The 15,906-nt window shown below is 37.8% G+C and overlaps 1 protein-coding gene across 2 annotated transcripts in view; it reads left to right on the forward strand.

The window, feature by feature from the left end:
* UNC5C (unc-5 netrin receptor C) overlaps positions 1-15,906 on the forward strand; it is a 338,935-nt gene that overhangs the window by 285,706 nt on the left and 37,323 nt on the right. The window contains exons 8-10 of one of the 2 annotated variants that reach the window (XM_010980601.3): positions 9,935-9,991; positions 12,188-12,379; positions 13,038-13,382. In XM_010980601.3, coding sequence (XP_010978903.1) covers positions 9,935-9,991; positions 12,188-12,379; positions 13,038-13,382 — 594 coding nt within the window. The remainder of the gene's footprint in view (positions 1-9,934; positions 9,992-12,187; positions 12,380-13,037; positions 13,383-15,906) is intronic. The other variant, XM_010980602.3, reaches the window with a different exon arrangement.

A 15,906-nucleotide genomic window follows, 5' to 3' on the forward strand; every position in this document is an offset into this window, starting at 1 on the left:
GGGTTTTTTTGTTATTAAGTTGTATGAGCTGTTTATATATTCTTGAAATTAAGCCTTTGTTAGTCGCATCATTTGCAAATATTTTCTCCCGTTCGGTAGGTTGTTTTGTTTTGTTTATGATTTCCTTTGCTGTGCAAAAGCTTGTGAGTTTAATTAGGTCCCATTTGTTTATTTTTGCTCTTATTTCCATTGCCTAGGTAGACTGCTCTAGGAGAACATTGCTAAGATTTATGGAAGAATGTTTTGCCTGTGTTTTCTTCTAGGAAATTTATCATGTCTTGTCTTATATTTAAGTCTTTAAACCATTTTGAGTTTATTTTTGTTTATGGAGTGAGGGAGTGTTCAAACTTCATTGATTTACATGCTACTACCCAGTTTTCCCAACACCACTTGCTGAAGAGACTGTCTTTTCTCCTTTTCTCCATTGTATATTCTTGCCTCCTTTATCAAAGATTTGACCATAGGTCTGTGGATTTATTTCTGGGCTATCTGTTGTGTTCCATTGATCCGTATGTCTGTTTTTATGCCAATACCATGTTGTTTTGATTACTGTAGCTCTGTAATATTGGCTGAAGTTTGGGAGGATAACAGACTACTCACTAGAAATGAAATAGAATTAGCAATAAAAAACCTCCCTGCAAACAAAAGTCCAGGATCAAGATGGCTTCACTGGGGAATTCTATCAAACATACAAAGAAGAATTCATACTGGCCCTTCTCAAACTCTTCCAAAAGATGGGAAAGGAGAGAGTACTCCCAAACTCGTTCCATGCAGCCACCATCATCCTGATACCAAAACCAGACAAAGACACTACCAAAAATGAAAACTACAGGCCAATATCACCGATGAACATAGATGCAAAAATCCTCAACAAAATATTAGCAAACAGAATCCAACAGCACATAAAAGAAAATCATACATCATGATCAAGTTGGATTCATCCCAGGAACACAAGGGTGGTTCAACATATGCAAATCAATCAATGTGGTACACCACATCCACAAAAGAAAGGACAAAAACCACATCATGTGATTTTGAAATAGGATTTGCGTGAAATGGTTCTGGAGAGAGAGAGCACACACTAGGCACAGGAAGAAGTACAGAAGGCAAAAAAAAAAAAAAAAAAAAAACACTTAAGACAGTCTTCAAAAATGCTAAGTCAGTAAGCATATATGCCATTTATGTTGAAATAAAACTATTACCAAGACCTAATAACTTAACTTTTATAATGTTTATAATGAATTTGTAGTAAGACTTACTTTGTCATGGTTGGTGTACAATGATTTCACCCATGCTTACCTTTTCCTTCTGAAAATAGCAGTCCAAGGATTATGTATATGTGGCTTGGTCCAGAAATGGTATTTTGTATATATTTATGAACACACTCAATTAGATTATTACATTACTGCATCTGTTCCTATGGACTTTGGTTTTTAATCCCATTTGAAGTTTGGAGTCCCACATAGGGATATGTAAGAGTTCAAATCTGAATTTAGAATTAGTCCTTGCTGAGGATGGTTTATGCCACAGTAGACAAATTAGAAATTGCAATTTACAAATAAGAACTGCCTGGAATTGTGTCTGCATCAGTGAACTTCCTGACTTTGGGAAATTAAAATGTTACGCAGTCTGCAAATTTAGCACTTTCTACTCATTAAAATATTTGCATGTCACCCAGCTCTTCTATTAATTCTCACGTACAGAGGAAGTGGCAGAAGTCTGTGTAAATTGTACTGTGGACACACTGCATACCAGGGCCCCCGGGATCCCAGGTGCATTTAGTATGAGGAAATAATTTACTTTAATATGAGGAAATAATTTACTTTCTTAACTTTAGCATGATGTGTTTATAACCACTGATAGGCATCTGAGAAGGTGCTAGTCAGTTTCCAGTGAAATTCTTGTCAACACAGCACTTTGATAGGAAACCATAATTATCAGTGTCAGACAGTGAGTGCTTTTATCTATAGTTTGAAAGAAGTTGATGTCATAGCTCTGTCTGTATAGTCCTGGATATTTGTCATGTCCCAGCTGGCAGATAAATATTCTGTCCGTGGACTTACTGCCCAACACAGTGCTCTGCTGTCTCCAGTATAATGAGTGTGGTTTGCTTTTGGTTTTTTCCTTTCTGGTAAAACATTTTCCTGCTTTTCAAAGCAGGGATGTGGTTAGGAAATTTAGCCCCCAGGAACCTGCTGAACACCTCTGCAGCCCCAAACAGATTCGTTTGAAAGGGCAAATGGCAAGGTCTTCAGCTTCCAGGATGCAAAGGAAACTCCGAGGGAATCGAAGTGTACTACCTTTCACAGTCACAGCAAAGCATGGACTCCTTCAAGATCACATAGAGGCAGGGCTGGGGCTTTCGCTTTTCTTTTTGCCTGAAGAAACCAGCAGATAGGGTGATGTACACTAGGAATCAGCCTCTGCTTCAGGACTCTTGTCACTTTACTTTTTCTATCAGATGTCTTTTCTGCTTTGGATTTATTTATCAGTGCCTTTGGATTTAATAATTTATCCTCCTGCAAGAGCATTGATGGGGAGAGAATCTACTGCTTTGAAAACACTTGGGCAGCTTATCTGGGGGTTTGATTTTATTCAACTGTTGAGTTAAATTTCAGATGTTTATTCATCACCTACTGTGGGTCACGAGATAAGACTTTTATATCTGAGATGTTCATTCTCTGCTATTCATTTTCAGAAGGGTGTGGTTGTCAGTGTTCAGAATAGGGCTGTGAATCAGTTAATGAAGCAGGGCCGACTGTCCTGTGAAGGCTGGAGCACAAGTTACCACAGCAGTTTAGATAACTGCTATCAGTGATAAGCAAATGGTCTTTTCAATTTTTGTTGTCATGTCCTAGGATTTATGTATTCATTTATTTGGAGTTCTTTAAGCTCTTGTCAATAAATAAACCCTCAGAAGAGTGGTAAATTATAATAAATGACCGTGAGTGTCTTTGACAGGCCTGACCTTTGACATCATTAGTGCTGTCCTGATGGGCTGGCTAGATAAGAACCAACCTAAAAGGAAAAAACCAAAATCTGGATGTGTTTGTTTTGAATGGCTCTTGAGGTTTTTAATAAGAACATTTGCATCAGACAAAATGTAATTGGGATGAGAAAAATACATATGTTGGCTTAGTGTAAGGTCATGGAGGGGTGAGGGGGGTGGACAGGAAAAAAAAAGAAAAAGACCAAGCAGCCAGGTCAAGGAGAGGGGAAAATCCATCAAGAACAGATTTCTCTAATGCTGGGATCATAAAAATGAGGACAGATCTTATGAAGTGGTATCTTGTACTTCAGATAGATAAATATGCTAACAATAACCAAAAGCTTGAGAATTCAAAAACATGTACCTTTCTAGAATCCACTTAATGCTTTATAAACTATAGTTGAGTTATGTCATATTCATAACTTATGTACTATTCCCCATATGAGATATTCATTAATCCTCTATTTAATCCTAACAATATAAAACCTGTTTACATGTGTTAGGTCATAGGTGCAGCTCCAGATTGAAATACAATGCATAAGCTTGAAGGCAAGCAGGAACACCTTGTAAAACTCCACCTATCTCCCTTTTGACAACAAATTTGATAACTAAAGACAGACTTGATTCCCAGACCTCTACAGAAAGACTTTTCTTTTATGTATTCCTTAAATTTAGCTCAGTGGTTCTCAAACTTTGGAGGACGTAAAAATTACTGTATCATATATTTTAGTTTGAAAGAATTTCAGATAGAATTTTAATTTTATTCACTTTCCACCAAATACAGTGACTTAAGGCCCTGGCATTAGTTGCTTTTGACTAGAATCTGTGTTTGGCAGGGCCAAACTGAAGTAAAATTGACCTGAGTTCAATTTAATAAAACTCAAAAAGTACAAAAAAAAAAACCTTACAAACAGAACTTTTGATATTCCCCTAATAATAGCTCTATCTTGGGAAGGAAGAATCCAAGGCCTAAAACTGAAACAGCCCACCCAACGCCCACAAGTTAGTGCAAGAGCCAATATATGAACCCAAATCTGTCTCATTTTGAAAAAAGCCTTTTTCACATGGGCTCTTGGATGCTGAAAGCAAGTAGTTGCCAGCTTTTATAGCTTTAAAACTTGACTTTCTTTTTATGTAGTGTCCCTCCAGTTATTGATGTTTATTCCTTTTTTCCTGTTGGCATCATTTTTGAGAGAAACAAAGCTTCTTTTTTAAATATTTCTATTGACAGCTGGGTTGTATGCCACATGCAGTGCGGTTATCGTGCATCGACAACTGCGTCATCCCAGCAGGCTCTCAAGTTACATTAGAGTAGAAATGCCCAAGCTTGGCTCCCGTCTTTGCTTACCCCACACTTGAAACAAAAGACACTGTTTGGAAGTTATTTTATTTAAGGGCAAAAGTCTCTCTGTTGTTTTAGTTTTCTCATGGATATCAATGATAATATTTCACATGGAGAGATATTTTCTAGTCTAAATAATTAGCATTACCTCATTCAATAACTGAATTGCAAATTAAGCCATGAACATAGCAAGCCTTTTCTGTTATTTCCTTGCCTCTCCTCACTTAAATATTTTCATTAATGTTGGACAGTACTTATAAGAAGGATAGACTGTAGCTCAAGAGCTGGGATCTGCCCCTCACGTTGCAGTTTCACCAGCTTTGTGATGTTAGGCAAGTCCTTTCATCCCTCTATGCCCCGTCTCCTCAGTCTGTATCTACAAAGGGATTAGAACAGGGCATTCTAATCAAAGGTCTATTTTAACTCTAACATCCTGGGGGGCTGCGAGTTAGTAAGGACATAATCTTGGTTTTGAGGAATTTAAACCTGGCCAGTGATGCTCAGAAGTTCTAATATTTCTCACCTTGGCAAATTTGCTTGGTAACTTTTTCTATTAACATACTACTTATGGCACTAAAATAGTTTGAATTACCGTTTTAAAAACTTAATCATAAGATCATCATTTTGACTGTCGTCTGTTATTTGTAGCACATGAAAATTTAAAAGACCGGAAAAAATCAAAGCAGTTGGCGTTTATTGGGGAAATGAAGTTTTACATAGAGCTCCTGGCTTGTTCCTGAGATTTCCCAAATATAAACCCACTAAATAGGCTATGTTCAGGCATGTTATTGCGCAATTACGAGCCATATACTTAAGAATAACTTGGTCTTACTTAGTGCTGTATAAAACCAAGGAAAGCTCACTTTCCTTTTTAAAATATTCGGGCACGGGCTCTCATCTTTTATAACAGTTGGACATCAGCTGAAAAATATGGGCAAACCCCATCTCTAGTCTAAAGGATGACCTTGTGAAAATTAGAAAAAGTCATTCCTTCCTCAAGTCATTTAACCACCATCAGCCAGAGCATTATTATATTGACAGTCCAGATCTGTAGCCAACACAGATGTGCATGGGCCACCAGAGCTGGTCAGTGCAAACCCTGCACATTGTCAGTCTTACCGACGGGAGGATGGAAACCAAATTTGAGTCTCAACACTTTTCTTGACTGTAAACTATCATTTCCCATCTATGGGACGGATTTTCCTCATCTGAAAAAGGCTGAACTAGATAATCTCTTGAAAGGATGTTTTGAGCAATTATGACATGGCTTCCTAGCATAAGAAGCATTTCGCTATTTAGGAACAGCCTACTCTTGCTCTGGCTTTCAAACTGTTCATGCCTTCTCCTAAACTTTCTCGCCACAGTCAGACTTCTTCCAATCTCTATTCTCAAATAAGAATCAGGAAAGTCTCCTATTTGAATAGGAAAATAATTCTTTTAAAATATTTTATAATATTTTTAGATATTTAGATTAAAAAAAAAAAAGGCACTGCTCTGTGTTGGTTTCCCCTAGTTGAAGTTGCTGAGGCTACTGTAGCCAGTGGGGGCATGTCCTGCTCCCTTCCCCAAGCTCTACACCTGTCAGCCCACAGATTGTGACTTTGAAAGTTATCAATGGAGGTACGTTTTGTTCCAGAGAGTTCTTCCATGGCAAGACTGTTCCTCCCATTGCAGGACATTCAGCATCCATGGTCCTCATTAAATTCCACAAACAACCCCCTAATCATTATGACAAACATTAGAAATGGCACCACCTCTGGTTGAGAAACCATTTTAGCATCTAGTTGCTCTCTGGCCCTGGAAATTTGCTTCTGAAACCTGCCACTGTATCTTTGCCAGAAGCCACAAAGGCCAGGAATAAACCTCTTTAAAAGGAGAAGGTGAAAGAGTATACAGTACTTAAGAGTGCATTGGTTGTGGCTTTTCAGAAAAACCGGGCTCCTTGTCTGTGTCATAACTAGGCAACCTGAAATTCAGATTTCCTATTCATTTTATTAAATAGTAGGCTGTGTCAACTCTACACATAAAATCTCTCAAGAGCCCAGTGTGCCTACAATGTGCATCATAGTGGTGTTGATGCAGTTGTCGTTTACTGATTGCTTTCAGTGTACCAGCACTTTACAAATCTCATTTATCCTTTCCACAGCTATATGGAAGTGAGTATTTATAATCCCTTACACAGATTAGAGAACTGATGCTTAGAGAAATGAAATAGTTTGACCAGGCTCTCATAGTGACAGGGCTAGGATTCAGACTAAAGTCCATGAGACTGAAAATCTCAGTTTCACTGCCTTGGCCAACAGCCGAGGTGCTTTTTCAATCGACCTGACTTTAAAGTAGTAAGAGAGTTAACTGGAATCTCTAACTTAGGAACTAGGCTGCTGATAGTGACACTAAAAACAATTATTTTGCACTGTGTTCTGCCAGAGATGTGATTTTTCATTATCGCTAGGACCACTCTCAGCAGGATCACCTCATTAGCTGAAGAAAATGTCCCCTGTGGTTCCGTGAGAGACAGATCAGGTGGAGAAGTATGAAAACAAACTCTAGAAAGTGGTTCTGTGTTCCCCGTGTTTAGGGGATGGAGCAGTAATCCCCTTTTCTGATTCCCAGCTTCCTAAGTGGTGTTTTAGTTGTGTATTGCAGAAGTGTTTTGAAAAGGATGGAAAAAGTTTTACGGAGCTGCCTTCCAAAACTCTATCAGTGTTTCCATAACAGAGTAAATTGGGGTGTTGAACCATTGGTGAGTGTACTTAGTACTTACTTGTCTGTTTTAAATTTTCCCATGTTGGAAAATAACAGTTTGGCTAGATTACTCACTGTTGGCTACAAGGAATAACTAATAGTGAGGTGTTTTTTTTTTTTTAATTTTAAAATAACCTCAAATGCAACACTCTGTTAAGTATATTGATACACCTATTGATAGATATCCCCCAGGCTATGTTTCATAGATACTATCCATAAAATCCTGTCACTTCACTCCCTTGCTTCTCCATTATCTGTAGAGAAACCAAAGTGATCTTTTCAAAATTACATTCACTCACAGGATTTGCATTTTATTTAGAATAACATTGAATGCCTCCTCATGGACCGTCATGCCTGCGTGACCTGCCTGCTGCTCATCGCCCTGAGCCCACCTCCTCCCTCTCTCCTCTCACTCCCTACCCTCTAAGGGCTCTGGTTTCATGTCAGGACTTTTGCATCCACTGTCCCTCTTCAGGGAGCATTGTTTCCTCTAGATCTTTACTTGCTTGATTCTTTCTCATTATACAAGCTTCAGTTTAAATTTCATTTCAACAGGAGATTCTTCCCTGATTCCCTAAGTTGGTCATTATTTTATCTCTATCACATTATATTCTTTTGTTTTACTTTCCAAAAGGACGCATTTGAAATGACCTTCATTATTTTGTTTATTTTCTGTTAAACAGGAATGAAAGCAGTGACTTTTCCCATCTCTTTTGTCATTGTACCCCTACGCCTAGAATAGAACCCAGGGGTAATAGGGTTCAGGAGTACTTCTTAGGTGAATGAATGAATGGATGAATGAATGGATTCCAGTTCTGTGCCTGAGAATAATAAGTCTCAGATGAATACCATAAGGCACAGAAGTATTTATTGAGTGGTCCAGATGTACATAAACATGGGAAAGTAGAGATTAAACATGAAAACATTATCAGCTTCCTCTTTATTATTCCTTGGTCTGTCTGTCAAGAATAGGAACTCTGCTGGGAAGTGGAGATGAAAGCCAGGGAAGACCCAGAACTGCTTTACAGGGTGAAGTTTCGGCCCGTGCTGTGTCTCTGGAGACAGGCTTCTCCCTTTGTCAGTTCCAGCTCTTCTTCTTCCTCCTACAGGCCCACTCTGATTCTTACCAAAATTTTCAGGGTGAACATCAGACCATCCCTAAATCCTCATTTCTAGGCCCTCCCTCCTTCAAAAAAATAAATCTTTGACATCCCTCTATTTAACATCATCCCTACAACAGTGACATCAATTATCTGGTCTCCTGTGCTAGCAGTGAAATTATATTGTCTTAAGTCTTTGGGTTTCAAAAATAAATAACCTTTTTTTCTTGTGCTTGTATATGTCCCAGATGTCCTTTTATTGAGTTCACAGAATACAAATGGAAAAAGGTTATTACCAGACAGAAGTGTTTAAAAATGAAAATCAAACCTAATACATGGACTCAGACAACTGGAATAAGGAATATAATATTTATAAAACTGAGTAGGAGGTTGCAATCATTGCTCTAAAATAAAGCATTAAAAATTAATTCAGAGCAAACCTGTCTGTGCTATAGCAAACCTCTCTTTCATTAAGGTAGCACTGCATGTTTCTCTAGAATTAGTTCCCTCAAAATAGGTAAATAGCTTTTAAGAACTGTGTGTTCTACAAAGTACAAAAGATCTACCTGAGGCATGATTTAGAGTTACCTTTAGTATCATTACAGACCTTTAATTCTGAAACAATTAACAGTTGCAGTTTCTCTACATTTTTTGCTCTTGAGTATTACTAGGAAAGTTTAACTCACGCAGTTCTTACTCATCTTCATTTGATTAATCCAGATGGTGCTGTTATCATTTGATTAATTCATGTGTTGTAGAATATTAAATATTAGGAAACGGTGGGTGCTACTTATGTCATACTTGAAATTCTTCCCTAGATTTTCATTTCAAAAAATTTACGTTCCACATTTTTTAAATGTTTTCTGCCGATTTTTTACTTCACATTTATTGCTATTTTTTTTTTTTGTTATTGTCATCATCAGTCATTCTCATCATTATGTTTCCTACCTTGGAATACACTAAAAAGAAAGGAAAATAAAACTGCTGGTGTTATTTCTGCATTTACTATTGGGATGAGCTTTTTATTTTGCCCGATTTACACTATTCCTCTGAGGCCCTAAAATAAATAACCTTATAACCTCTAGGTGCTATTGATTTTTGAATGATTTCAAATAAAAAGCATCCAGTTTCCATTGCATTGACAAACTGCTTGGTCCCTGGGCAAAACCTATTGGATTCCTGTTAAATGGAGAGGCAAAAAACAAACAAAAATCCAAAAAGTAGATGTGAGACGGAGGGAGGAGAGGTGGTCTTGCTCAGCTCAGTAAATGGGTGTTTAACCTTTGACCAATGACGACAGGTCTTCTTTGGTTCTGTTAGACTGAGAGCAAGCTGTTATGATTAAATAAAAGAGAAAAAAACTGTTTAGAGCCTTACTGAATGTGTCCTGGGAATTAAAGCATATGGCAGGGATAAGGAAAAAAGATTTTCCTTATGCTAATGACCCTTGATGTCTGAAATAAATTAGATCCATTAGAGTTTATGCTCAATAAAAGAAAGACTTTAAGCACTCCAAAGTTAGTGACTCGAGACCAGTTTTTGCTCTGAAATTCAATCTGCCTACTTATTAATTCTTAGTGAGGCTCCAGAGCAGACAGGAGATTCAGAATCATAATTCTGTACTGAACCAGAATTTTAAAGGACCTAGGTTTCTTCTCCTTTTATTTTAATTAAACCATTTTTCATGCTTCTTGTTTTGTTTCCCTCATTAATTTGATTCTGTTCCCATTTTTGTTTCATTTTTTGTTTCTTTTCAAGGTTTCATTTATCCTATTTCAACTGAACAGAGAACCCAGAATGAATATGGATTTTCTTGTAAGTTTGATGTTTGGTTTTTATGTTGCTGAATAATCATTTAACGTTATTGCCCCCAGTTCAAGTTTACCTTTCTTTGCATCACAGATGTACACGCAGGAAAAAGGCACCTAATATATTCTAACATGAAAAACAAATTAGATTTTCACTGCTGAAGAGAAGAAAGGGTTATTTCAAGTCTCTGCCAGCTTTAAAATCTATCAGTTTACTGTTCAAAGCTTGAGTCCCAGTAGCTGACAAAACACTTCATGAAATATGCTGACCTAAATAAAGGGCAGAGTTCAAATGCTAAAAAGTAAAGGATTGAGAAAATGCACATCTATTGAATTAGAAATCATGAATGTTGTGTAAGTAATTACAGCCTGGTAAAGTAAAGCATTAAGGATTTAGATACAGTATTCTGATCAGAGTTCAGAATGCAGCTGTAGGGCCTCAAATAAAACCCAGTGGCAAAGTGAAGTCAGCACTTTGAAAGCAGTGCTTACATAACCAGAGGGTTTGGTATGGCACTGGTTTTCCAAAAAGATCTGTCAATGTTGACTTGATTGGTGTGAAAACAGATATTCTGGAAACTTTGAGAAAGACAATCATTTAAAAAGAAAAAAGATTCTTTCACATATAGTACATTTAAACACAAAATACTAAAAGAGATGAAGGGATTTCCCATAGGGAATTCTTTTGTACTGTCGCTGTATTGAAGGTACACGACTTGAGAGCATGGGTGATCACATGGGCTGCTGGCAAGCCAAGGGATGCATCATTGCACCAGAAAAATCATATGGCTGTGAGTCTTAAGAGAAAGTAGTGGCTCCTCAACTCTTGGGAGGTCATCATGGGACCTACAAATCTGAAAATTCTTTCCCTACAAAATGTACACGTATGAAGTTGAGCATAAAAAAGCTGTTCTTGACCATCTGAAGTATCAGTTTAATCACCTTTTACGGTGAGCAGAACAGCTTTGGTTAACTTTGCTGACAATTTTTGTCCATTACAGAAAACTAAACCCAGAGACTTAAAGATGTCTGTGGGATTCAGGAAAGATTTAATTGTGTTAGTTTGTTTTGTTTTAATTGTCAGCTTCTATTATCATTTGCCATTGGATTAAAACCTGTTTGAGGGGAGGGTATAGCTCAAGAGGTAGAGCTCATGCTTAGCATGCATGACATCTTAGATTCAATCCCCAGTACCTCCATTAAAAAAAATTAATAAAATAAACCTAATTACTTCCCCCTAAAAAAACCAAAAAAAAAAAAAAAAAAAAAAAAAAAAAGCATGTTCTATGCCACTAAGGCAACGTACAACTTTTACAGGAATTTTCTTCTTGCTTTACCCAGAGACAGCCCTCCCCAGCTGACCTCGCACTGCATTAATCAAATGCTTAATTGCCTTTTGGGGGTAGTCTGACCTTTCTGATCATTGAACCAGGCCTTTATCTTACTCAGTACACCATAGAGCTATTTTTTTTATTCCAGTAATGAGTAGCTCAAGTGTAAATCTCTGACAAGAAACCGTGAGAAGCTCAGGGTTCTCAGAGGTAATACTGAATCTGTAGCAAAAGCCTGGCGTTATCAGCATTAACCTCTGCTCCCCAGATCTGAGTCTTCTGAAAGTACACCTTTCAAACTCAACATGTTTGCTCCCAATGTTTGTTTGCTTGGTTCCGCCATTCCCACCCACCCCTTCACTGATTTAGGGGAAAGTGAGAAGAGTGCTCTGGAAAGTAATTTTGTGACTTGGAGTGATACTTAGAAAAATATTCTGGTTCAATAAATACACAGAGTCAGAACCTGCCAGGTATTTCTAACAGAGTGTTTATGTTTATCTTTTTAAAGAACTGTCAGTGAATTCATAGCTGCCTCCCAAACTTTTCCACCTGAAATTAGTAATAAACTTTTTTTCCTTGTGGGTTGGGATGGTTTTAGCTCCAGTTTCTTTTTATGCCTTGTAATAAGTGGTCTGTTATGGTGCCCAATTTAAGACAGATTAGTGACTAGATAGATGCAGAGTGAGAAAGGAAAAGAAATCAGAGATAATTTTCCACTGAAAGGCCACAGTTGCTTTATATAGCTTTTGAAATAGATTTGAAATTAACCTATAAAAAAGGCAATAAATGTCTGAAAAAATTATAGCAATACATATGTGTACTGTGGGAAATTTCTCTAACCAGTTAATCCAATGTCTCCTCCTTCCCTTTAGCTGCTCCTGATTCAGATGATGTTGCTCTGTATGTTGGCATTGTGATAGCTGTGATAGTTTGCCTGGCCATTTCTGTAGTTGTGGCTCTCTTTGTGTATCGGAAAAATCATCGTGACTTTGAGTCTGACATCATTGACTCTTCCGCACTCAACGGAGGCTTTCAGCCTGTGAACATCAAGGCAGCAAGGCAAGGTCAGTTGACACTGCCCTTCACACTTGGACTTATGCATATAAGCAGCCTCCTTATGTGTCTTCAGAATCAATGAAAACACCCAGTTCAGCTGGACTGTAAGTTCCATGAAGGCAGGGATTTTGGTCTATTTTGTTGGTTACTTGTTAACTTCATTCACATAACAAATTAAAGTTGACAGGGTGCATAAGTCGTTTTTTCCTTCTCTAACAGGTTTCTCAAGTCATACTTTTTAAGTACACAGATTGGTTGATTGATCTCTTGAGTCTTTTTCCTTTTGACAAGGCATCTTGTATTGCTATGAATACAGTGGTCTACAGATGAACCCCAAACCAGTATAGACAAGAGAAATTATTACCTATAGTCACCTAATAAGGATCCCCATCTATGAATACAGTCTGTTGAAATAGCTAAATACCTTAGAAGCAATGAATAGATTTCAAGGCAGAATATAGAATGAACATATCTATTTATTTGTGGCCAATAATAGAACAGATCCTAGCTCTCTAGTTGCCTTGTGTTCAGCAGTGTTAGTCTGTCCAGCTGTAATATGTGTTGAGTTGCTTTGCTGTTGGTTCAGAAAGTGTCAGGGGAAGTCTGACTAATGTAAGTTGCCTGAATGAAGAACGCAACTGGACGTCCTTTCTCTTTCTGACTCAGATCTCCTGGCGGTACCCCCAGACCTCACATCAGCTGCAGCCATGTACAGAGGACCTGTCTATGCCTTGCATGATGTCTCGGACAAAATCCCAATGACCAACTCTCCAATCCTGGATCCACTGCCTAACCTGAAAATCAAAGTGTACAATACCTCAGGTGCTGTCACACCCCAGGATGACCTCTGTGAGTTTGCATCAAAGCTGTCCCCTCAGATGACCCAATCCTTGTTGGAGAATGAGGCCCTCAACCTGAAGAATCAGAGTCTAGCAAGGCAGACAGACCCATCCTGCACTGCGTTTGGCACCTTCAACTCCCTTGGGGGTCACCTTATTGTTCCCAATTCAGGTAATTCCTAAAGGTTTTTACATTGCAGAGATAGAGCTTGAAAACATATTCTTGTACCAAAATCTTTTTTGTTTGTCTTCATTAGGCCTGAAAAGTTAAATGTAGCCTATCTAAACCAAATCTACTTTCGATGTAAACTAAACATTACTGCAGACAAAATCAGCAAAACCACTTATCTTCTTCCAGCCAACTCTGAGAATACTTCCTCTAGAAATATTATACTCACAACTTTCTGCCAAGGCATTGTTTAGAACTGCCATTGACTTTCCTTTTAATAGGACTTCAGAAGGCAACATTAAGACACAAGCCCTCACTGTTGTCATCACACTTTAAAAGAACAAATTAATTAGAAAACATATCAGCTGGTTCAGTTCCAACTCCTACAGGAAGCAATACTTCAGAATACTAATCTTTAGATGATCAGAGGACATAACGGACACCCAGTCTTCACTTATTAATTTAACTCTTTATTACAGTCTTCAGTCTCAAGGTATTTATAAGGTACTCACTCCTACTTCTGATATATCTATCCAGAATCACAACTTCACCAGGTTTCTTTTGTATTATTACTCAGTTTTCAGTTTATTTAGTTGTCTGCTTCTAGAGAATAAGCCCCATAAAGCTCTTAAATAGTGAACGTGAATAGTGAAGTTAGTGACAGTGTTTAAAGTTTGGTATTCATTAATAGTAGTTATGGGTTTGGAACTCAGTTATAAGAGGGTTAATCGATTCCTCTGTAACATACGGTAGCTCTTTAGGACAAGACAGAGTGTTTTGTAGGTACAGCAAAAAGAAACAATCTGCTTGAACCAAGGTCTTCATGTGGCATAAGATGAGAATGTAATGTGTAAACAGCCATAAAGCCAAGTAATATACAGAACTAGTTGGTCTTCAGGTCTGAATATGAACTTGTCTTTGATTCTTGCTCTCACAATTTTTCACCTCATACCTTTAAAAGTACATTTTAATAAACTGAGATATTTAATGGAATATCATTTTTCCTTTTTAAAAATATATTTTACATAGCTGAGATTATACATTATATAAAATGCTTTTATTCAACTTATTCTCATGCTATTGCATGCTCTTTAAAATCATGATTTTAAATACATTTTAAGTCTATAAAATTAATAGATGAAAATGTACTCTATTCTTTCATTGTTTAAACATTATATTATTCCCAAGACATTTTTATTCATAATATTCACTGGATTCTACCTCTCCTTTCCATTTCTACACCTGTCGCTTTTTCACATATGAATTACTATAAAGGCTTCTAAGTGGAAAGGAGGGAGCTAGCATGTTTTAACTACTTTATCCTCGGGAACAGTGACTTACATGCATTACTTTATTTAATAGAGTAACAGTAGTTACCTAATATATGTCATGCCTTATTCTTGTTACTTTACATGCATAATTCTGTTTCATCCCCATAACAGACAGAAAAGAACATTTGATTGTTCCCACTGGGAAAAATAAAAATACCGAGGCTTGGGCGCCTCATGTGTGGTCTTCCTGCTTCCACTCTGTGCCTCACCAACCACCCTGACTCGAGCGTGACCTTCACTCCCCTGGCACCACAGCACACATGTCGGCTTCCTTCTCAAGAAGGCCATGCCTCAACCTTTTCAACCAGTTACACAAAGGCTTTGAGTACTTATTCCCCTTCAACCCTCCATTCTTTACTCTTGAGGCTTTCCAGCGTGGCTGGTCACGTTTCCTTATTGCCCTGTGCTCATTTGGCATACTCCCCTTCCTTGCTAAGTAAATTATAAGCTACTCAAAGACGAGAACATTATCTTTTACTTCTGGCGTTCACAGTATGCCAAGCACCTGTACTCACAATCATGTATGTACATTTTTATTGAGTTGAAATTAACTACATTTATTAGAATAAAATCATGGAGCCATGTATCTTCAGGTCGCTGCCCACCCTGAATTACTCTCTGTGATGATGCCACAGTGGTACAGGCCAGTGGTTCCCACAGTGTGGTCCACAGTCTGCCATCATTGGCACCACCTGGCAACTAGTTAGAACTAGAGTTTCCCCAGACGTTCTGAATCAGAAACTCCGGGGGTAGGATCCAATAATCTGTGCTTTTGCAAATCCTCCAGGTGATTCTGATGCAACCTCAAGTTGCAAACCAGGGCTATAGGCACAGTTAACTTAGAACAGAGCTGAAGCCAATAGTCCTACAAATGCACCAATTAGCAGCTGAGTAAAAACCTGCCTGCCCTGCCAATGACTAAAACTAGCAGTGACTTTCACTATCTAGAGTTATGTATGATGAAAAACGTTCTTCACCAATTATTCTGTTATGGAAAAACACTGATGCTAACCAGATACTTCAGAAGTAAACGTTTTTGATATTGTTGAGGTTAGCATTTTCCTGTCTTTGAATCTTGTGGGGATTTTCTTTTTTTAATTAGAAACAATGCATCATTAACAGCTGTTTGAAGTTTTAAGAGCAGTTGTTGGTTTTCCCTTCGTTTTACAAGGAAAACAACAGTGGAACCATCTGTC

Source organism: Camelus dromedarius, chromosome 1 (assembly GCF_036321535.1).
Source record: "Camelus dromedarius isolate mCamDro1 chromosome 1, mCamDro1.pat, whole genome shotgun sequence".
Taxonomy (NCBI): Eukaryota; Metazoa; Chordata; class Mammalia; order Artiodactyla; family Camelidae; genus Camelus; species Camelus dromedarius.